Source organism: Lepisosteus platostomus, chromosome 16, assembly GCF_059453375.1.
Source record: "Lepisosteus platostomus isolate fLepPlt1 chromosome 16, fLepPlt1.hap1, whole genome shotgun sequence".
In the NCBI taxonomy this organism is placed as follows: Eukaryota; Metazoa; Chordata; class Actinopteri; order Semionotiformes; family Lepisosteidae; genus Lepisosteus; species Lepisosteus platostomus.
The window spans coordinates 27,095,176-27,119,335 of record NC_142626.1 but is presented as its reverse complement, the minus strand read 5'-3'; the positions used below and the strand labels follow the sequence as shown (position 1 = coordinate 27,119,335).

Below are 24,160 nucleotides of genomic sequence, written 5' to 3'. Positions count from 1 at the left end.
TGACTAATTAAACCGGTTTCACAGGTATTTTCAAAGTAGGAAGTACAGTGTTAACTGGTAGCTGGGCTCCTCAATGAAATCGCTTTAACATGCTAATGCGTTGGTGTAACAGTCCGGGAGTGGCAAGCTTCCAATGTCAACTCGACTCGATTGGAAGACAATGAACGTATTTTAGCCCTAAATGAATTAATAGCAAACATGGTTTACATAAAATACATTTTTCCAAGAAAGTTTATAATAATACGATCTATAGTTGAAATCTGAGCCTAAATATAAAGGAAAAGCATTTTCAGAGAGCAATCACGCTGTGTTTATGTAGAAAAAGCGATTAGGTTTATGAGCAATCTAATTACCTATTCGCTTAAAACGCTATATAAAAATAAAGTTTATTTAGAGATGAATGATCAGTGTCGCAGTTTAAATAATTTTCGTAGGAGGGCTTGGACAGATTCCAAGTGCATTTTTGCAATTTACGTTGCATTGTCCAATGTGCTGTTGTAATACAGTTTAGAATACAGTTAGTCTAAGCTTTATCAGCTTTATTTATGGGTTGCAATTAGAAAAAGTCAAAAACCGCACTCAAAATGCAATTGAGAGCTTTCTGGCAAGAGGAGACACCCAAATTATAATGTAACATGCCACTGTTTGTGCATGAACAAAGTTATACTGCAATTTTCCTTAGATACGCGATTAAAAAAAATAAATTTTTTGAATCCCCGGCGGAACACACTCCATAAGAATCAGCGCTTTTATACAGTATATCGCCTTTAAACACATATATTTAAACACGCGTTTACGATTTAATTCAAAACGCGATTCAAATCAATATACATTTTTATTTTGTAACTCATAGGTGACTATTCATTGTTATTAAAAAGACTTAAATTCGATCATGTTGTGATATTTAGAAATATAAATTTGTTTGGTGCGAGTGAGGTTTTATTTAATCTCTGACCAAGGGAAACGTTTCATTTTTTCAAAGAAATGTTTGTTAAAAAATAAAGTCATAGTTCCATGGGATTCAATCACAGACCATGTGACATGGGAGTCAGGAAACTAACACACAGCGCCACCAGATTTGATAACGCTATAAAAATGCTATGAAATAATGTGACTAGGCACAGAACAAGTTTACAGCACAGTATAATAATAAATGCTGACCATGACTTTAGAAGCATAAATTACCTTACACTCAATTTAAACACAAGCTGTCTTTAGCCCTCTAAGCTGGTTCATACAGAAATATAGAGATCCAGGCTCAGAACACACAGCTTCATTAGCGAATACATATGCAGGACAACTAGAGAAGACGTTTTATTGAGGATGGATTTTTAGAAACATCCCATCAGTGACAACTCCTAGGTACTGTAACTGTCGTGTGGATAGTTTCACAAGAATCAGACAAAGGTTTAAGCATCGCTTGTTCTAGATAAAACTGCAAAAAAAACAAAACAACAACCCATAATGTACTTCTTTGCGGCTCTGTTTGCCCAAATCATATATTCACAACGTGAAATCTAGAAAATAATATTACGTAACCAAAATCCGCAATATGGAAACAGAACCTGTGTAATTGTTGATAGATGATGTACTCGTAACATTTTTTCAAGACGAACTACAACATTTAAAAAATGACTTGTATGTACTTGATATCTCTAATCAATCCACGGCGACATTGTTAAAAGCAGAGTCCCAGCACAAAACGAAACTAAAACGCATACCGTTTCGCGCTTCTTATTAGTTGCTCAAAAGTAATTTGACCGTATGAAATGCATAATATAAACCTAGAAACATATACGTGAGCAGTATTTACGCACTGTAGTATCGGTGTAAAGACATACCTGACCAATTCTGGTCATAATGAAACCATGTTTCGTGTATGTTTTCTTTAAAGTACCGAGACCAGCCATATACTGTATGTTTATGTTCCAAAATTAATATCGTTTATGGCCTTCACACGCGTTGCAGTATGCTCCTATTCTTTTTATGCTCAGCTACTAAGATTTCCCTTCAGTGGTAAAATTCCATATGAATATTCAATACTTAAACGGGCACAGTTAAGACATTAAATATACATATACATACTGTATACAGTACAGTTTGCATACGGTAATATGTTTATGTTCCTAAATCAATCTCTTTTATGAGCATGTGAAAGGCATGGTGAATCGATTCTCAAAAATTACCGTACTTTGCATGATTGGAAACAAATGCGTGATTGCGAAATGCTGTGGTGTTACTTTTACAAAGACGGTCAATGAAAAAAAGAATGTTGACCAGGGCAATACTTTGAGTTTACACTTACAGCTTGTCCAAGGTCATTCATTATTAATACTTTTAGTAATATCTTCGTTAAAGACTGATGGCCACAGCTCAAACATGAGAGGTTGAGCTTTATTAGCTCCACCTTGCGGAAATTCCGGATACTATTATTTTGCTTGTCGTATTATAGGAGAATTTACGGTAACTCGCGGTATTTACCGGTAGCTTGCGGTAGACTGCGTACAGCGTACCGGAAAATAATGCGGTATCGCCCACGCATTTTGAATGGCTGCATCTGTAATTTTCAGCTAAGAAATTTGTTTTTAACCAAGTGTCCAGAAGATATGTTTTCTAAAACCAATTGAATCGGGTAAAAGGAAACTGTTTAGCTTTGGCTCATCAGATTTGTGAAGGAAAGTGCACATTTATTTGTGAATACTGCTAAATGAATGGATGAAAAAACACACATTTTCCATTTTATGTTATAATAGTTTTAACAGAACAAGAAAATTTCCACTGTCTGTAAAACTCGTTTTAGTACAGAACTCGGATGCCGGTGTTTCAGTGGCCCACACACTTAGTAATACCATTCCAGGTCTTCACAATACAATATGTAGAATATTTTAGATTTCTTCCATTTGTCTCAATTTTTTATTTGTATTTCTTCTTCATGCTAGAAGACACATACTGTAGGGAAAGGTCTATAACCATTTTCAGACTTTTTAAGGTCCAGAACTTAAAATATTGATCTTTGAAGACAGAAAAAAAATCTATTTTTTGTTTTATGTGTTTTGTCCTGGATATTTCTGTCTGGTGAGTGGAAACAGTAAGACATAAAAGAAATATGATTTCATACACATAATGTTCAAGAAGGTAACTTAAATTTAAGCTCTATTGTAGGGCTCTAGTGTCTACATGTCCAGAGATATTGCAAAATGTTTGAGGGGATATCATTCCAGACAGAAATTGCCTCTGGATGTCTGTGTCAACTGGCCATACTTAAAAGTTAAGGGGTGAGGCTTGCTATCATCACAAACAGAAAGAGCGTTGTTGGTCTTGGTGCTGAAATTGCTCCTCAGGGAATTCAAACAGTCTGAACACAGAGCCTGACTCGAGTCCTGCTGCAAGTGAGAGAACTCAGACTGTCCCAGGATATAGTGCTCTTACTGCCTACAGTAGATTATTGCATAGAATATCAGAATATACATCAGAATATTATATACTCTGTGGACAATGAAGTCCAACTGTATCAATGTTAACTGAATTTAAGTGAAATTCAAAGCTGGTTTGTGAATCACAAGATTTCCCCTTTGGCAGACAAAGTCTCAGGCAGAATTCTGGTTTGTATGGACTTGCTCTCTCTTGGCCGCTGTCTTGTACTAAAATTTAGTTTCCTAAATTGGACATGGTGGAAGCAATTACATGGTCAATCTTTTGACCCAGGCTTTGATTGAGAGACCAGGTCAAAGAAAATGAGTCAAGTCATGACCTTATAACACCTTTTAAATCTAGTAATCACTGCTGGAGATTGGTTGTGAAAATAGCCTGATGTACTCTGTTACTTTTTGGAGATACGCCATTGAGCCTCTTCTATATCAGCTACGCTGGGTCAGCAAGAGGCTGTCCATCCCAAGCTGCCCTGATCTTACTGTCCGAGACCTGGAGTATACTGATGACATCATGGTCATGGCTGGGGGAGAGCAGGATGTCAGGGCTCTGTGAAAAAGTAGAGAGGAGGAAACACCTAGTCTGTCCTGGACTCCACTGTTTCTAATTCAGGGTCATGCCAGAGCCTATCCTAGCAAGCAGTGGGCCCAACACAGGTCCCTGTACTGGTTATCAGTCCATCAGGGGTTTGACAGAGGAAACAAGTGAGAATACAGAGAGAACATACAGACTCCACACATATATTTCTCCAGGTCCGGGATTGAACCAGGGCCCCAGCACTGTGATACAACCATGTTAACCACTGCTCCACTGTATCTCCCCTCTTAACCTCATCAGCCGCAGTAATAGAATGGAGACAGAACTGGGTCATTTTTTATTCTTCAGCAGCAGACTGGTCTAAGCCAGTATCACCCAGCTACACTACTTGATAGACATGGACCTGGGCTGCTGGCGATGTGTGGACTGGATGTGAGCTACATTGGAACTGTATTGCCCATGATGTACTGTACAGGCAGATATTCATGTCAGTTTCAGTCTGCACTACATCTCGGGGGATGCTGTTAATGTAGGGTCACCCCTCTGATGTGTCTCTTGAAAAGCATAACAGTGAACTCAAATAATAAACCATATATAACTAAAGATGTGATAGACTGCATCAACTATAAAAGACTCACTTTTAAAAACCAGGATCAAGTGCAACTGAAATTACTGCAAAAAGAGCTTAAACTAAAACTCAGGAATGCAAGGAATCAACACAAGGAGACAATGGAGAAAAATTGAAACAATGAACTCCAGGAGGTTGTGGCAAACTATGAAAACAGTCACAAACATGAATTCTTCAAAGAAGAGCATCCATACAATGGAAGAGCTGGCTAAAGCAAATGATCTGACTGACTTATCTGAGGTCTGAGACACAGGACATCTCTGTTGCAGGTGATAGTATATTAGATACTATTACAGCAGACAGTAGTGCTGGTAGGCTTGTAATAAGTTCACAGATGACCACACAATCTTTCAAGCACACATGTGCAAAAAAGGCACTAGGCCCCGATGCCATCTCTGCCTCTCTTTTAAAAAATTGCACAGAGGAATTATCACAAGCATGGTGCCCTGTCTTTCAGAAGTCTGCTGACTCTCACTCTGTTCCAGCACTGTGGAAAAAAGCAATAATCGTGCCAATACCCAAACAGCCCTGTCCCTCAGAAAATAATGACTACAGGCCGGTAGCACTGACGTCTGTTGTTATGAAATGCTTTGAGAGGATTATGGTATCCACGCTGTGCTCAGAAGTGAACACTGTACTGGATCCATATCAGTTTGCATATAAACACCGGTGGGGCACCGATGATGCAATCAATAGCATTATGCATCTGGTTCTTAAACACCTAGAGGACCCTGTAGAAACCAAGAAATTCGAGCCTGAAGTGTTCCTTCGTCCAGCCAAGCTTTATTGCATGCATACAAGGAACTACAATAAGCACCATAATAGTTATAGTACCTATCGCAGTTCAAAGGGAATATGGTCCTACAGAACTTAAATATACGTTTCCCCCCCCTCCTCCTCCCCCCTCCTGTCTTTGATGTAACCGAAGTAAATAGAAACCTTCCTTTGCCACCAGGAGTTTAGTGTAAACATTTACCATTTGGGTAAACATTCACCATTTGGGGGTAAGTACTGGGGGGGGGGGGAGTCTTTGTGATCAAGCAGGCGTGATGATTACAGTTCAGCATGTAAAAGCCATTCGCAGGCTCCATCAACCCCAGTCCCTATGCGCAGACGCTGTTTATGGACTTCAGCTCTGCATTCAATACTCTGCATCCCCATCTATTGATAAGCAAGCGGAAGCAAATTTCCATTAACTATAACATTATAAGATGGTACCATTCATTTTTAACAAATCATACACAGTATGTCAGGGTTAACAAAATTATTTCGGAGTCACGATCTATCAGCATAGGTGCCCCTCAGGGCTGTGTGAGCTCTCCAGTTCTGTTCACACTTTATTCAAATGATTGTACAAGCAGTAGTCAAAGCAACTTCATTTTCAAATGATGATACAGCTGTGCTTGGCTCAATGGAAGCAGTTAATTTGTATAGGTCAGAAATCCATAGGTTTGTGCAATGGTATGACAACAATAGCCTAATTCTGAATGTTAAAAAAACAAAAGAAACAGTTTTTGATCCCAGAGTAGTTGGTAATCACTCAGATGCAGTAATCCATCTGAGTGAACTTATCACTCAGGTTGATTCATATAAGTACTTAGGTGTAAGCATAGACAGTAACCTGTGCTGGACTACTCATATGGAGAGTGTTTGCTCCAAAGTTCAGCAGCACTTATTTCCTGCGAAGACTAAGAGTGTTTGGGGTTCGACAGGAAGTAATTCTGCTCTTTTACCACGCTGTAATCGAGAGCATTATCAGATATGGTATAATAGTGTGGTTTGGTAATCTATCAGTTAATTTTAAATCGCAAATTACCCGCCTCCTCCAAACAGATTTTGAAAGTCATGGGAGTGATTATATCAGATCCTTCCCATATCCTCAATTCTGAATAAGAACTCTTCCTTCTAGCAAATGTTTTAGGGTTCCCAAATGTAAGTCAAACATATACAAACATTCCTATAATCTCATACTTTAGAGGAGCGGTCTCTGGCCACAGCTGAGGGGAAAGCTCTGTACAGGCTGTGCACTGATCTCATATGTCGTCTCTCCCTGACACTCACTGGAAACTGGAGTGGGGATAGAGCCTGCCTGGGAAAGCCTGTACAGATTTCTCTCTGTGACAGTGGAGAAAAATGAATGCGCTACCACTGCTCACCACTAGAGGGCCAGCAATTACAACCCTCTAACTTTCGTTGCATGTATGCTCCACTACAAACAGATATACACCAAAACCAAACACAAAACAGCGGCAGCAACAACAACAAGTTAAATAACATACATCTTATAAAATAAATCGGTGTGAGCCAGTGGTAGGGGTAGAGTTCAGTAGTCTGACAGTTTGTGGGAAGAAACTGTCTCTGAATCTGGACATACTTGCCTTTATGCTCCTATAACACTTACCAGTGGGAAGTGTTATATATGTTTTCTTTAAAGTACCAGAAGGGGTACTTTAAAGAAAACATACACACCAGTATTCCATTTCTCCCTAAAGATTTTAAGCATCGAAGTCTTTAACTAACGTGATACTGGAGTCAACAAGCATACTTTTAGAATTTGATTAAAAGGGAATATAATATGGAATCACGTATCTAAAGAAATTTATAACAATATAATTATATTCATGTACCGCAACACATGAATTGTACAGTACATGCTGTACGATGTCTGTTGATAATGTTTTTTAGGGCTTTTTCAACACTTCTCACGCGACCTTGCTGGTGGCGCTGTGGGTTAGGTTCCTGACTCCTAAGTCACACACTGTGTTATTAAATATCGCGTAATTAGATATCAATTAGATAGACTTTTTTTAAATTGCAACCCAACTCCCATGTTGAGTCTCTTCTCTAAACTTAGTCTGGCCCTCAGCTGCCTGCTGTTGTGTTCAGGGTGAGTCATGTCAATAAGAAGAGAATTGTACCCAGAGCACTTTCTGCTGGGCCAGACCCAACTCCTCTTCTACAACGGCAGGATAAACACAGTCTCAAGTGGAGGGTCTGTAGAGGAGAAGAGTGTTTAAGAGGTTGATGAAGAGCAGGATCTCTCTAGAATTCCTCTAGTGAAACTATAGAGATTCTTGTTTGAAGGTGTCGGTGTAAAAGTGTTCCGTGTTGTATATTTGTGGGAGGGGTGGGGTTTGTTTAGTTTCATGATCATGTTCTTTTTCTTTTCTTTTTTAGGGGGTTTAGTACAATACATAGGGGTAGTGTGTATGCTAGTTATTTTTTAATATTATTATTATGTATTATTTGTATTATTTGATGTGTTATAAAAACCCTGCCTGTTTTTTTTTTCTTCAAATGGTTTATTTTCTTCAAATGGAATTGGTTTTCTCAACATATCTACAAATAACAATAAAAGGTCTCCAGTTGACTTACTCCTCTGTTGCTAATTTACTTTTGGGATTAATAAACCATTTGAAGAACAAACAACAACAACCAATGTTATAACTATACGATGATGTAATAAGAAAATGTAATAATACATGTACAGCAATTTTTATTATATTTAAAAGTCAAAGTCTTTCTGTTTCCCTTTTCATTGTAGCTCAATGTGACTCCCTGTTTCCCACTGTCTCCCTTCCTGACAGTTTCTTCTCATCTTTCTTCTTCCTTCTGGAACCCAAATTGTGACGCAGCTGTTATTTTCATCATCCCCATCCACAGACACTCTGAGATGGATAATGACATGATGTTGTATATTACTGCTGAGCTGGGTGTTGTAGTGAAAACTTGGAAAGAAAGATGTGGATGAGCTGTGCAGATGTTCAGCTGTGCTTCTGTCTTTTTGTCTGCAGGATGAGGGATAGTGAACTAACAGAGAGATGTTGTGAAGATCTGGCCTCTGTTCTTCAGTCTCAACACTCCAGTCTGAGAGAGCTGGATCTGATTAAGAATAACCTGGGGGATTCAGGAGTGAAACTGCTGTCTGCAGCTCTGAGGGATCCCAACTGTAAATTAACAACACTGAAGTAAGTGAAGACTTGTGATTTCTTTGTTTTTTGTTTTTTTATTTAGGTACACAGAATGAGACACAGAATATTGCCTTTTTCACATGCATCCACAATTAGGAATTACAAAACAAGAAAGAAGCCAGGCATATACAAAGACAAAAAACTGCTACGCAATTTTATGCAAGTTCTTGTTTGTGACTATTGTTATTTGTTAATATTTCATTACTGAGAGATTCAATATGCAATCTTTCCTATTTTGCCCGTCTTTTTTACACACACACACACACACACATATATATGTTGTTTTAGGTTTAGAATTCTGTGGGTAATATTCTTCATGAGATTTCATTCATAGAGTCCTTCTTCATTTGAACACAAGGTCTGTCCAGCTTTGACCAGTTTCTAGTGATTTATTTCATGGCTGCAGTTCTGACAGTTCTTAACAAGTATCTCTCTGCCTCTGAAGGCAGTTAATCTGGTGTTTGTCCCAGAAGAAAAAGGACTCCTAATGAGGATTTTTTTAATATTTGTTTTTCAGAATATTTCCACAATTTATTTTCATACCAAAAAATGTTTAGGATATGCCAGGTGTTCCCAACCATTCTTCCAGCAGTTTATGTTTCTTCCAATATTGAATTCTTCATATGCTGTGGAATTGCCAATCTCCTTTTCTCTTTTGCATATTACTTTTAACTCTTGAGTATCCCCCCTCTGTTTTCTGATATTGTACATACTGTACATCTAAAAGGATGTAGCTCTGGAAGTAAGTTAGGTTTGCGAAACTTATTTTTTTGTTAATCTCTCATCTTAGAGTCACATTTACTTCTTCCAAACTGAGTGTCCTCAGTATTTTCTCCTCTCTCTCTGTGCTTTGACCTTGCCTGTTTGACCACGTCTTGGACTGATCCCTGTGCTTTGAACCCTGCATGTTAAACAACTCTCCTTCAGACTCTCCCTGGTGCTTTAATCAGTTCCTCTCAGCTAAACCCCTGCCTTATCGATTGCGTCACTAGTTTCACTTTCTCCTGCCTCCCCTGCTTGTTTCCAGCAGAGCCTATGCCTGGATTCAGTCTCCAGTTTACTGCTTCCATCAGCTCAGTGCAGGAGATATCACACTGGGGCTCTGGGTTAAATTCCAGACCTGAGTTGCTGTCTGTATGGAGTATGTATGTTCTCCCCATGTTTGTGTGGTGTTCCAGTTTTCTCCCACAGTCCACAAATGTGCTGGCAGGTTAATAGGCTTCTGGGAAAGCTGGCACTGGTGTGAGTGTGTGCCCTTTGATAGACTGGCATCCTGTCCGGGGTTCAATCCTGGCTTGTGTCCAGTGCTTCCTGGGACAGGCTCTGGGTAACTGTGACCCTGAATTGGATAATTGTTTATTAAAAGTGATGTTGATGGTTTTCATAAACTTATCCCTGTAATGTCAGATAAAGTCAAATTTCAGGGAAATCTTCAATCTAGATTTATTTGGGAGGGAAGAAAAACTGCGATACAGCCATGTTAACCACTGCTCCACTGTGTCTCTCCCTCTTAAACAACCCATCAGCTACAATACTAGAATGGAGACAGAACTGGGTCACTTTTTATACTTTACCAGCAGACTGGTCTGAGCCAGTGTCTCCCAGTTGTGAGATGTGAGCTACTTTGGGACTGTATCCCCTGCAGTGTACAAGTAGATATTCACATCAGATTCTATCTGCGCTACCTCCCGGGGGATGCTGTTAATGTAGGGTCACCCCTCTGATGTGCCTCTTGAAAAGCATAGCAGTTTACCCAAATAATAAATCATATATAACTAAGGATGTGATAGCCTGCATCAACCGTAAAAGACTCACTTTTAAAAACCAGGATGAAGTGTGACTGAAATTAGTGCAATAAGAGCTTAAACTAAAACTCAGGAATGCAAAGAATCAAAACAAGGAGACAATGGAGAGGGACTTTGAAACAATGAACTCCAGGAGGCTGTGGCAAACAATGAAAACATGAATTCTTCAAAGAAGAGCTTCCATACAATGGATGAGCTGGCTAAAGCAAATGATCTGACTGACTTATCTGAGGTTTGAGAGACAGGACTTCTCTGTTGCAGGTGATAATATATTAGATACTATTACAGCAGACAGTAGTGCTGGTAGGCTTGTAATAATTCCACAGATGACCACACAATGTTTCAAGCACATATGTGCCAAAATGGCAACAGGCCCTGATGGCATCTCTGCCTCTCTTTTAAAAAATTGCGCAGAGGAATTAACACTAGCATAGTGCCTTGTCTTTCAGAAGTCTGCTGACTCTCACTCTGTTCCAGTGCTGTGGAAAAAAGCAATAATCATGCCAATACCCAGAAAGCCCTGTCCTTCAGATAATAATGACTACAGGTTGGTAGCACTGATGTCTGTTGTGATGAAATGCTTTGAGAGGATTATGGTATCCATGCTGGGCTCAGAAGTGAACACTGTTCTGGATCCATATCAGTTTGCATACTGTATAAACACCGGCGGGGCACCGATGATGCAATCAACAGCATTATGCATCTGGTTCTTAAACCCCTAGAGGACCCCAATGCCTATGCTCGGATGGTGTTTGTGGACTTCAGCTTTGCATTTAATATGCTGCATCCCCATCTACTGATATGCAAGTTGAAGCAAATGTCCGTTAACCATTACATTATAAGATGGTATCACTCATTTTTAACAAGCCGTACACAGTATGTCAGCAGGTCAAAACTCTTTCTTTCGGAATCAAGATCCATTGGCACAGGTGACCCTCAGGTCTGTGTGAGTTCTCCAGTTCTGTTCACACTTCATACAAATGATTGTACAAGCAGTAGTCAAAGCAACTTCATCTTCAAATTCTCAGATGATACAGCTGTGCTTGGCTCAATGCACAGAAGAAGCAGCTCATCTGTATAGGTCTAAAATCCAAAGATTTGTGCAATGGTGTGACAACAAAAGCCTAATTCTGAATTAAAAAAAAAAACTAAAGAAATTGTTTTTGATCCCAGAGCAGATGGTGATCACTCAGATGTAGTAACCCACAATTAACATCACTCAGGCTGATTCATATAAGTACTTATGTGTACACATAGACAGTAACCTGTGCTTGACTACTCATGTGGAGAGTGTTTGCTCCAAAATTCAGCAGCACTTATATTTCCTGCAAAGAGTTAGAGTGTTTGGGATTCGACAGGAAGTAATGCTGCTCTTTTACCATGCTGTAATCGAAAGCATTATTAGATATGGTATAACAGTGTGGTTTGGTAATCTATCAGTTCATTTTAAATCACAAATTAACCACCTCATCCAGACAGCATTGAAGGTCATGGGAGTGAAACAGCATCCCTCCCTGCAGACAATCTTTGAAAAATCCATAATCAAACAGGCAGAATAAATTATATCAGATCCTTCCCACATCCTCAATTCTGAATATCAACCCCTTCTTTCTGGCAAATGTTTTAGGGGTCCCAAATGTAAGTTAAACAGATACAAACATTCCTACAGTCTTGTACTTTAGAGGAATGGTCTCTAATCACAGCTGAGGGGAAAGCTCTGTACGGGCTGTGCACTGATGCCATCTGTCATCTCTCCCTGACACTCACTGGAAACTTGAATGGGGATACAGCCTGCCTGGGAAAGCCTGTACAGATTTCTCTCTGTGACACAGTGGATAAAAATTAATGCGCTACCACTGATCACCATTAAGGGGTCCAAAATACCAGCAATTACAGCCCTCTAACTTTCATTACATGTATGCTCCACTACAAACACATTAACACCAAAAACAAACACAGAACAGTGGCAGCAACAACAAGTTAAATAACATACATCATAGAAAATAAATCGGTGTGAGCCAGTGGTAGGGGTAGCGTTCAGTAATCTGACAGTTTGTGGGAAGAATCTGTCTCTGAATCTGGACGTACTTGCCTTTATGCTCCTATAACACTTACCAGAGGGAAGGGGGAGAAAAGTGAGAAACCAGGATGACTGGTATCCTTAGCAATACTTCCAGCCTTCCTGAGAGCAAAACTGTTTCAAAATGTTCACATCTGCACACCAAGAGTTGTCTATCATTAGACATACACTACCAGCCGAACCAGAGCGATCCATGCGATAGGTGGAGGATCTGTGAAGGTGAACTGCTGAGTCAGGTGTATTGGGGGTCAGCCAGGTCTCAGTGAAACAGAGAATACAACAATCCCTCTAATGGCTTAACTCATCCATCTTGTTCTCCATGGACTGCACGTTGGCCAGGAGGACACTCAGGAGTGGGGTCCGATAGCTGTGGCGCTTCACTCTCGCTTGAAGTCCTCCACGTTCCGCGTCCATTGCGTTTGCCTGCTATGCTCTGAGTCAGCTGGGGGGTCTGTTCGCAAAGGCACCCAAGATAGGAAATATCTGTGTTTAAATCAGCGATTCTCAATCCAGTGTCCACAAGCACTCGTCGGTCATAAATAATTGCTGAAAAGATACACTGGATACAAAAAGCCCACAATACGAAACAGATGAAGACATAAAGATGAGGAGCAACACGTACCCACTCTCCGGAGCCATGTTGATTGATTATATCACCCAGTGATGTACTGTATCTAATTGAGCCTGCCTAGACTAAATGCTCATGTGACTGACTAAATTGTTCGTCATAGAACAGTGCCGAACATTCCATAACTTTTCTCTCTTTCTAGCTAGAGAACAATTTATGTTAGTCTCTCCACAAAGCAATATTGCTCACTCTTAAAATATTTAAAAGAATACCTCACCCACGTCTTGATTCCACACCGGCACTCTGTCTCCTTCATAGATATAGGACAGTAAACCAGTGGACCCCGCAATCCCAAAAACCCTGCATTGTCCCACCTCACTAAAAAAGCTGACAGCCCACAGCGGGGAGTCTTATGCGCTACCATTGTTGTCAAGTAGTTTGTCGGTTTTAGATCCAGCAGAGTCTGTCTGTCCCTTCTGTAGCTCTGTGTGAATTTATGTAGTTTTAATATGTATTTTTTGTTGTTTTAGTAGTTTGTGAATATAATGTTAATGTCAATATGTTTAGGTGAAATGCAAGTTATATTAAGATAAGATCACTTTATTGGCCATATACAATTTCTTGAATTAGGAATTTGTCTTTTCGCATACCCCAACTTGCTCTCCATGAGACACACAGACAGGGAGGGAAGCTTGGGGTCAGAACACACGGTCAGCCATTTATAGGACACCCCTGGAGCAGCTGGGGTTAAGGGCCTTGTTCAGGGGCCCAACAGAGGAGGATTCTTCTGCTAGCCACTGGATACGAACCGGCAACCTTCCAGCCACCGGCACAGAGTCACCGCACTGCCCTATATATTGTAATTCAACCAGGTTAAATAAACATATACTGTATTCATTGAACTGGAGGGCACATGTCCTGAGAGAAAAAAAAGCACTGTGGAGAGATCCGGAGTATACAGATCGGCTAGTGTGCGCGGAGGGGTGAGTTTAAATTTAATTAACAACTGGAGGAAAAGAGGAGAGATTATCGGGTAAAGAGAGAAACAGAAGGGACTGGATTGGGATTGGAAAAACATCTGGAGACGATGTGCAAGGCATCCACATTCATTCTCAAAGAAAACACTCAGCATCTGCAGAGCGTAGTGAAGAGGCAGTAAGTTTCTCGATCGTCAGAGGCTGTGAGTAAACCTGAAGATTTACAGCTATGAGCAGTGGACACAGGATACAGATTATTCTCACTAGACCGTCTGATTTATTGTAGTCAGGACTCACATCTATTGTACTGTTTTATCGCGGACAAACCTGTCCAAAACTTTACTTTTACTATCCATTATTAAAACACATTTTAAAACAAAAAGTTTGTGAAATTGCTAAATTTGAGGAATATATCATCTCGTCTCTTAACCAGCGCACCTACGATTTTTTGGGTTTAAGAGACTCCGTACATTCCTATAGTGAATGTTGTTTTTTTTTAGTTTCTCTAATGGTTATTTATGTATGTTATTGTATTTGAGAAATTTCACAATGCAGCGTGGTCTGTATGTGTTTTTCAATTTTAAATGACAGAAAGTAAGGAGGATATTTGCTCATTGGGCACATAAGCCTTGTGAAGTCATCTTGTGATCACCGGTAGAATTACTGTTGAAATTCCTGAAAAGTCTAATATAGTCACAAATTGATGGCTGTTTCAGGTGGAGGCACTGCCAAATTAAAAGCTTCATTTTTTGTGCAATTGACTGAAGTGGGACACAACATCGGTCACATTAAGAACCTAGGACATCCCATGTATTATATTCTGTATGAATTTAATGTTATACCTCTGGTTATAGTTACACTTCTGGGCTGAGAAACAGGCACACTTTCACTGGTACAGTATATCACTTGGTCCCTCCTGACTCCCATGTTGAGTCTCTTGATCCACCTCTTCTCTAATCTTAGTCTGGCCTTCAGCAGCCCTGCTGTTGTGTTCAGGGTGAGTTATGTCAATAAGAAGAGAATTGTACCCAGAGCACTTTCTGCTGGGCCAGAGCCAACTCCTCTTCTACAAGAGCAGGATAAACACAGTCTCAGGTGAGGGGTCTGTAGAGGTGGAGAGTGTTTGAGGAATTGGTGAAGAGCAGGATCTCTCTTGAATTCCTCTACTAAAACTGCAGAGATTCTTGTTTGAAGGTATCGGTGTGTTTTGACTTTAATCCCAAATGAAGCTCAAAGGCAGAGGAAACCAGAGTGAACACAGAGAGAACATACAAACTCCACGCAGACGACTCCACAGGTCCGGAATTGAACCAGGGCTCCAGCACTGTGATACAGCCATATTATCCACTGCTCCACTGTCTCCCCTCTGAAACAACCCATCAGTCGCAATACTAGAATGGTATCGCGGACAAACCAGTTTTTTTAATTTTTTGCTTTTACCATCCAGTGTTAACAAAATATGTTTATTTGAAAAAAAAGTTTGTGAAATAACTAAAATTTGGGAATTCATTATTTCTCCTTTAGACAAGCGTGCTAATGTTTTTTTCTTTTGGTTTAAGAGACTTGGTGAATTCCTTAAATTAAAATTTAAATTACAGAAAGTAAGGAGGATATTTGTTCATTGTAATATACTGGGCACAGAAACCTTGTGAAGTCATCTTGTGATGACTGGTAGAATTACGGTTGAAATTCCTGAAAAGCCTAATATAGTCACAGATTGATTCATGGCTGTTTCAGGTGGAGGCACTGTCAAATTAAAAGTTTCATTTTTTGTGCAATTGACTCAAGTGGGACACAACATCGGTCACATTAAGAACTTAGGTCATCCCATGTGTTATATAGTGTATTAATTTAATGTTATACTTCTGGTTAAGGTTATACTTCTGTGCTGTGAAACAGGTACACTTTCACTGCTATAGCACCTGCTCCAGCCTGACAGCCATGTTGAGTCTCTTCTCTAACCTTAGTCTGGCCTTCAGCAGTCCTGCTGTTGTGTTCAGGGTGAGTTATGTCAATGAGAAGAGAATTGTACCCAGTGCACTTTCTGCTGGGCCAGGCCCAACTCCTCTTCTACAAGAACAGGATAAACACAGTCTCAGGTGGAGGGTCTGTAGATGGGGAGAGTGTTTGAGGGGTTGGTGAAGAGCAGGATCTCACTAGAATTCCTCTAGTCGGCTGGGCAAACATTCAAGGTGAAAATTCTTCCATGAGGAGGGTACCTTTAAAGCGGAGATGATGGCTCCAAACATTTTTGGTGCTCCCTCTCTTTAAAACACTATCCAATTACGAAGACAGTTCATACAGTTAAAAGTCAAACTGAACTAAGAACTATACTGTACATCCCATTTAAAATGGTGGTGATTATGATCTTTGAGTTTAACCAACAAAACAGAGTGAAAAATCAGTCCCATTTCTTTGGTCCTGAGTTTGGAAAGCTTAACCTATCAGCAACAATGTGAAATTTAAACGATATGGTACCTCAAATTGTCAGTTACATGACTCTGTAAGTCACTTAAGCCACTCCTATTTGGATTTTTAGTTACGGAGGCAGGAAGACGACCCACCTTCCCTCTGGCTGCTTGACATGTTGCCTTCTTTAACCATTCTGTGTCCGAATCGCAGTGGGTGAGAGAGAGTAAGGAGAAACACAGACAGAAAAAAAAGTGAATCCCAGTTATAATACGAATATATTTTTGTGGTAAGGGGGAGTAAAACATCAGTATTTACAGTATGCTAGTAATTAGAGTAAGATTTATAGTTGAAATGTGAGCCTAAATATAGTTAAAATCTCGACAAACAGAGTTATGTTGGAAATGCACAATTTTTCTGGAGCAGAAATACAAATATTAAATAAATGCTTTTTGACATCTCAAATCAGTATCGATCAAGGTCTCCAAAACAAACAAGAAAAAGAGCATTTTCAGAGAGCAATTACTCTGTGTTTATATAGAATAAGTCAGTGGTTCTCAAACGTTTTGGACCAAGTCCCACCCCTGTTCAAACCAAAGCATCCAAGTACCACCTACAAGTCTTCTTCTCATAGGAACCACAGAAAATCTCAATGACCAACACGTGCACTCACACACACACAATGAGCACGTGCACTCACACACACATAATAAAAATAGAACTAAGCACTTACCATTTCAGTGAGAGAGGTGAGCTTGTTTAGTCAAACAAAGCAGATGTGAATTCATTGGTTGAGCATTGATACAATTCACAACTTTGACAGCACAGTCTAACGGATTTTAAATCCTCAGGCATTTTCTTGATTGCCAAGGCCTTCGATGCTGCAGTCCACTTCATATCTAGAACAACCTCTCTAATTTGTGCAACTACAACGCTGTGTCTGCCAGTTATCGCTCTAGCACCGTCTTTACAAACTCCAACGCATTTTTTCCAGTCGAGGCCATTTTCTTTGATAAATTCATTCAGAAGCTGAAATATGTGCTCTCCTGTAGTTTTTGTTGGTAGCGTCTCCAAAACAGAAAGTCCTCATGAGACGTGCCCTCAAACTCATTTCTAACGTAAACAAGCTAATTGGCCAAATCAACTTAATCTACAGACTCATCTAATTGCAGTTAAAAGCATCTGCTCATCTTAACAAGCTCTATCAGTGTACTTTTGACATCATCTGCCATATCAATAATTCTACAAGTGACTGTGTCATTCGAAAGCAGCAGGTCAAGCTGTTTAGCAGCTTTTTCTCCACACATAATATGTGTTATGTCACGTCCCTGGAGAACTCACCGCCCTTAATCAACTCCTTCACATTCCAGTGCAGTTTCCAATTAACTAATCAGACACACCTTCTTCCACCTGCCTACTTAAACCAACCTGACACACCACTCCTCGTTCCCCGTTCCCCGTTCCCCTTGTTGTAACAGAAATAATAAGGTTCTGGATCCCGAGATGAAGTAAAACAAATGAGTTTATTGCATGCAAGGAACAATAAAGCCGAAGTCTTGTTTCCCGCAAGAAACAACAAAACCGAAGTATTGTTCGATGTGCCGGTACAAACTTTTAGGTTATATAGTCCTTCCTTGCTGCTTTGGACGTCATTCGGTGTTATGGTAAGAGGGGAGGTCATGGTATTTGGCCAGTTAAGAGGCCCTGGCCAAATGGTCAGTTTAAGATTATGCCCCCAGGGGGTTCCTTGCTCGCATCTGGAATTCTTATCAGTTAACCCCCTTTCCTGCCATAAACCCCTGTTGCTTAGAAGTCTAATTTTCAGGCAGAACTGACTTAAGTTATTAACCCTTTTTACATCTTGTCTCTTACTTCAATCTCAACTTTGTTATTGTGGATTTACTGGTTTTTGACCCTGGCCTGACCTTCTGACCCACGTTTTTGGATAAACTCCTGCTGGTACTTTTGAGTTCAGAGGATTTTGCTTTGGGTCCTTCTCCCGCAATACATGTCAGCTCTTTTTCCAATGGTAATCAAAGTTCTTCACAAATAGTGTGCGGCTTACCTGCTTTAGCAATCCGCAAGCTTGCATTTTCCCCCGTTTCCGTTTCAGGAGTCCGTCTCAGAAGTTAAAAGAAGTTTTTATTTCATGCGCATGGGAGCGAAACAAAGAGACGCTTGGTGTATTTTTCTCAAATTAACCTAGAACAGTTTTAAAATATTTTTCTGTTATCTATCATGCTTTCCACTCACATTCTCCTACTTCCCTATTTGCTGGAGATAACGTTTTTTAAATACAATTAGTCATTTATGTTCGGAGCACGCATTCCTATACAATGGTATTGAATTACACAGTAGCTCTTGTGTCCACTCAAGTATTAGCGTGCCCTGTATCATAGTACGTGGCTGTGTATTTGACACATAAACTAATCTCATTCAATTAGAAAATAAAGAAATAATTGTATTTATGAGAAATCTAATTTCTTATTCTTTTAAACAGTGAGATTTCAGCTGCAAAAGATAGCAACAGAGATAGCACTAGCACTGCTTGCCATAGAAGTTCAGGAAATGGTGAATTAAGCCATAATGCAATAATTCGGTGATCAGTATTAACAGTTTAAAATGTGCATAGATTAATGTAAACATGCTGGAAACTTCACAATTAAAGAGCTCTGTAGGAAAAGAAACAAAAGATAGAGAAAACCCAAGTCTAACAAATTAAGGCAAATTAAAATTTAGGACATAAAAAATGTTAGAGATGTAAATAAATACACAAATGCACATGAGCAAAACGTTTTAGAAATGGAGCTGGTGTTACTTTGAAATAAGCAAACAGAAAAATGTCATGACCAGACAGTGCAGAAGAGGGATGCAGGGACACTTGCAAAGCTTAGATATACAAGAAATTACAGAAAGCTGTGTTTTACAAAAGAACGTCTGAACCTGAAACAGATTTGGCAGAGAGTGAGGCGCTTGAATAATCAGGTGCATTTCTGGCAGGGTGAGAATGAAGGTTTGATGGGATAAAGAGTCAGAAAATTAACTAACATGAAAAACAGTAATTTTATCAGAAAGCCTTAAAGTATATGAATTAGTAGCAAACATGGTTTCATGGAAGGCTTCTTAAATAGTTGAACATTCATTAAAGCAAGTCAGTTTTTGTTTGCCACACATAAAAGACATTTTTCAAAGAAAGTAATTTAGCCTGGAACCACTAAATAAAGACATAATTATAGAAATCTAAACCAATGTTGGTAGCAGAATGAATTAAGGACTCAGCAGCTGTCAAGTTAAGATCAGTGTAAATTGTGTCACTGTGTTGGTGTAAGATGGTAACAGTGAAAACAGGTATTTAGAAATGACTCATTTTGAGAAGGAGATTATAATTATAAATCTAACAGGATAGGGAAAGTACAGAAAATATGTACAGTGTGATTGATCAGATCTGTATGCAAAGCCATTTAGCAAAGATGGTGTGCGAAGAGTGACAAACCAGTATAGTTTTGATCTTTTTTTTTTCTGAACCAGGGAAAATCTGATCATGTTTCTCTATAACAATAACAGTAACTGTAAACTTTATTTTATATAGCACATATCCAAGCATCTTAAAGCAATATAGCAGGTGTAAAAACAGTTATGAGGACCATGAGTTACAAAGTAAATACATATAAGAAAGACAAGCAGTTAGAAGTGCTACCGAAGTTAGAAAATGAAGCAGATACAGACACTAAAAGGAAGGTTTTGAGGTTAGATTTAAATGCACTCAGGGTAGGTGACTCTGATATCACTGGGGATACAAATCCAGAGCCCTGGGGTGCAGCTAGAGAAGGCCCTGTCACCCACAGAATGTATATATTCTTGAGGACAGCTAGAAGACCAGAGCCAGAGGGACAAAGGTTGCAGATAAGCCAGATAGGTATTGAATGAGGATGAGGATTTTGAAGTTGACTCGAAACCTGATAGGAAGCCAGTGCAAGGACTTGAAGACAGGTGTAATGTGATTGCTTGTTTGCGACCTGGTCAAGATTCTGGTTGTCAAATTCTGAACATATTGGAGATTGATTGGTGTGGATTTAATTACCCCAGTGAACAAGATGTACAGTCATCAATTCTAGAAAAATAAAGCCCTTTTAGTTTCTCTAGTTCCCTTTAAAAGAAACTAAATCAGTGTGATGTTCCATAATACAGTTTTTTTTAATGCTATACATGGCCGGTATTTACATATGATGTTTGTGATTTAAACAAATTAATACAAGCAGTTTTTGAGGATTTAAGTTAGTCTGACTTATTGCAGGGAGCAAAGCATTAGGAGTTATGTTCAAGCTAGTAACAGCGTGTCTGAAGAGCTCTTGCAAAAAAAAACAACATATTGTATTCAAAATAACAGCATAAAGGTATATTAGAAATGAATGCAAGGTATATGGATATTCAAGGTATGGTAAGAATATGAGATGCCAGGTTGCAGACACTGAAGTATAAGGATGGAAAGGTTGAAAAAGAAGCAAGGGAGGATGTATGGACAAAAGATCTACTAGCGGTAGAGTTAAGAAAGTAAGGGGAGCTTTGAACAGTGAGGAAGAAATAAATGAACAACACAGAAGCTGGAATGTTGACCTGAAACTTCCTGTAGTAACAGTATAGTTGAAATGAGGAATGAAGAGTAGTTGAGACAGGGATGAAAATTACAATGGGATTTTCAGTTTCTCAAAGTAGTAGAAAATGATTAATCTAGAATAACTGAAAGTGCAGGCTGCAAAAAATGACAGGTACAGTAAAATTAGACAAAGATTGTTTGCTACCATGTAGTAGATAAACAGACACAGGTTAAAAGTAAGTTCTCATGGAGCATGTTAAGACTAGAGATGTAGGTAGGAAAAAGATAATTTGGGGAAAGTTGAGGAATACACTGATAACAAGGACACTTCCTAAGAAGGTTAGGCATGCTTTTGACAAATGGACAGGAGATGTTACAGACTGCAGGGGAAGGTGATAAAGTTAACAGACTCACTGAATATCCACTGTTGAATGTTAACATAGATACTGAAATGAGGATTGTATTTTAGATTTTGTGAAATTGCTAGCGTTCAACTGTGTTTTGGATGCACATAAATTGAAGGAATGGGCAAACATAACTGATGCTGAGCCAGCATCTGAAGATATTTATATATCTTTCATTGTTAAACCAGCACTATAAAATAATTTATCCTCAGTGAGATCCTGCCATCTCATAGTGGGTTTAATCACTGTGTATAGTTACACAATTCCTTTAGTTCCATCCATTTTCTAATCTCTTTATCCAGTACAGGGGAGCTGGAGCCTATCCCAGCAAGCAATGGACGCAAGGGAATACACCCAGAATACATCACAGGGCAGACAGACAGAAACACACACTCAGACACTCACACGAGTGAGTGTGGCTTATTAGTATTTCCATAAGCCAATTAACCCTACCAGTATGTAGGTACCTGTAGAGTACTTGGAGAAAACCCACATGAACCCAGAGAGAACATGCAAACTCCACACATACTGTACCTCAGAAATTGAACCTGGGGCCCCAGCACTGTAGGATAGCAATGCTAACCACTGTGCTACCATTAGAAATGGATGGATAGCTTAGTTATCTTTCTAGTTCACAGATTTGCAGGCATAATTTAATTTTGAAAGTCACTGAAATATCTAGTGTAACTGTTGCATTTATGAAAAAACTTACCAAAAGCATGCTGAACACTGCTACCCTATTCCTTAGTTAATACATTTTATTGTTATTGTTTTACATTTTATTGTTATTAATTGTTGATAGCAAAATATTTTAAAATATATTTTATCCTTATATTTTTTTCTTTACTAATTCTGTATTTTACATATTTTCCAATACTCGGATTTAACGTACATTTGAACAATGACTTGTATTTCAAATATTGAACTAAGTTAGACATGACATTCAGAAATACAATCGAGAAAAGTTTTGTGGCATTTGTTTTGATGACACTTTGCTAAAATTGATAAAAACCTAAAGGCGATTAAAATCTATAATCTTTCCACATGTCATGTCATTAGGAAGTACAATAAGCTCCTGCTTTGTTTAACAATGGTTTAAAAATAGTTCTCATTGGTGAGAAAATAGCTATCCTTACTGATAATTAAAGGACTTAGAAGTCAAAGAAAATGATTGACGTTACTTAATTTGAAAACCTGTTATACAGGCAAACGCGATCTGTGCCTTAAGCGTTCCAGGCTGCAGACGGCTCATTCTGTATTACAGAGCTCCGCGCCTCCTCCCTCTCTTAGTGCCGCCGCTTCTCAGGGAGATATTTTCTCAGACTCTGGAAAAAAAGACCTACTGATCTGCTTCGTACCATAGGAAAATAGTAGAATATGTTTTTTTTCTTTGTGTTTATGAAATTCAAGTGTTTTAAATGTTTGATTAAAAAGTAATTTACAGCGTAAGTTTCCAAGCTGATCACAAGGAAGAAAATCACCTGTTTTTGTGCGCATACAACGTTTTTTTTTTCAACTAAATCTTTTAAAGTCATGCAATTCCTAAGTTAAACAGGGTCACGTCATTCTTTCTTATTTTTGATGTTTTTATAACTGGTGCCTCCAGTTAAACCGTAGAGATTCTTGTGTGAAGGTGTCGGTGTGTTTTGACTATGGTACCTGTGAGAGTACTGTACTTGTAGTATAGTGAGTAGACATCGCGAGACAACAGAACGAGAGAGTAGAAGGCTGGAATATGTAGTGTAAGGGCATGATTTGTGTAGTTAATTAAATAGTTTAAATAATATAAGAACGGCTCTTTATTAAGATACACAACACTTATGGCTACGAGAGATGAGTGCTTGGCGAACTCAAAGCGAGCAGAACACTGCAGGTTTTGGTTCTCTTGCTGGTAGAAACAAACTCTTGACTATTCGGACTGTTCGTTTAGCTTGCGCCATGGAAGATACCGCAGCCGCGCCGAGAAGCTTTGCTTATGCCCAGCTCTCTCCACCGCTTCCACTGGACCTCGGAGCTCCGGATTTGTATACGGAATACAAGATATGGATGGAGTCGTACAGATTTTTTGAAATAGCCAGTGGATCTACAGAAGCTCCGGATGCCGTGAGACGTGCTATATTACTGCACTGTATCGGGGCGCCCGTGCAGCGGATTTTCGAGAAAAAGGTACATATGAACAGACTGTAGCTGCCTTAGACGCTTACTTTACACCGCGGAGAAATGTGGTTTTGGAACGGCATAACTTTAGGCAGAGAACTCAGTCTCAGGACGAATCTGTTGATGCTTTTCTAAATGCACTAAGAGAACTGGCTAAATCGTGTGACTTTGGAGTATTAGAAGCTGACATGTTAAGAGATCAGCTTTTGGAAAAATGTGCACATAAGAGACTGCGTGATAAATTGTTGCAGGAGGAAGGGCTGACTTTAGAAAGAGCTCTTACAGTCGCTAGAATTCATGAAGCAGCTCAAGCACAATCAAGACACCTGACTACCTTCATCACACACAGGGGTTGTTACCGTTTCAGAAAAGTTCCTTTTGGCTTGTCTAGTGCCTCAGAGGCCTATCGGAAGGCTATGGACTCGATGTTGTGTGCAATGCCTGGTGTTGTATGGTATATGGATGATGTTGTAGTACATGCGGAAAATGAAGAACAACTAGAACAGAGGCTCAGGCAAGTATTCCAAAGATTCCAAGACAGAGGCTTAAATCTAAATAAAGATAAGTGTATCTTTGGCCTGAAAGAGATCGAGATACTGGG

The 24,160-nt window shown here is 39.3% G+C and overlaps 1 protein-coding gene across 1 annotated transcript in view; it reads left to right on the top strand.

The window, feature by feature from the left end:
- LOC148647124 (NACHT, LRR and PYD domains-containing protein 3-like) overlaps positions 1–24,160 on the top strand; it is a 405,714-nt gene that overhangs the window by 61,931 nt on the left and 319,623 nt on the right. The window contains exon 10 of the mRNA XM_088609314.1: positions 8,389–8,562. Coding sequence (XP_088465440.1) covers positions 8,389–8,562 — 174 coding nt within the window. The remainder of the gene's footprint in view (positions 1–8,388; positions 8,563–24,160) is intronic.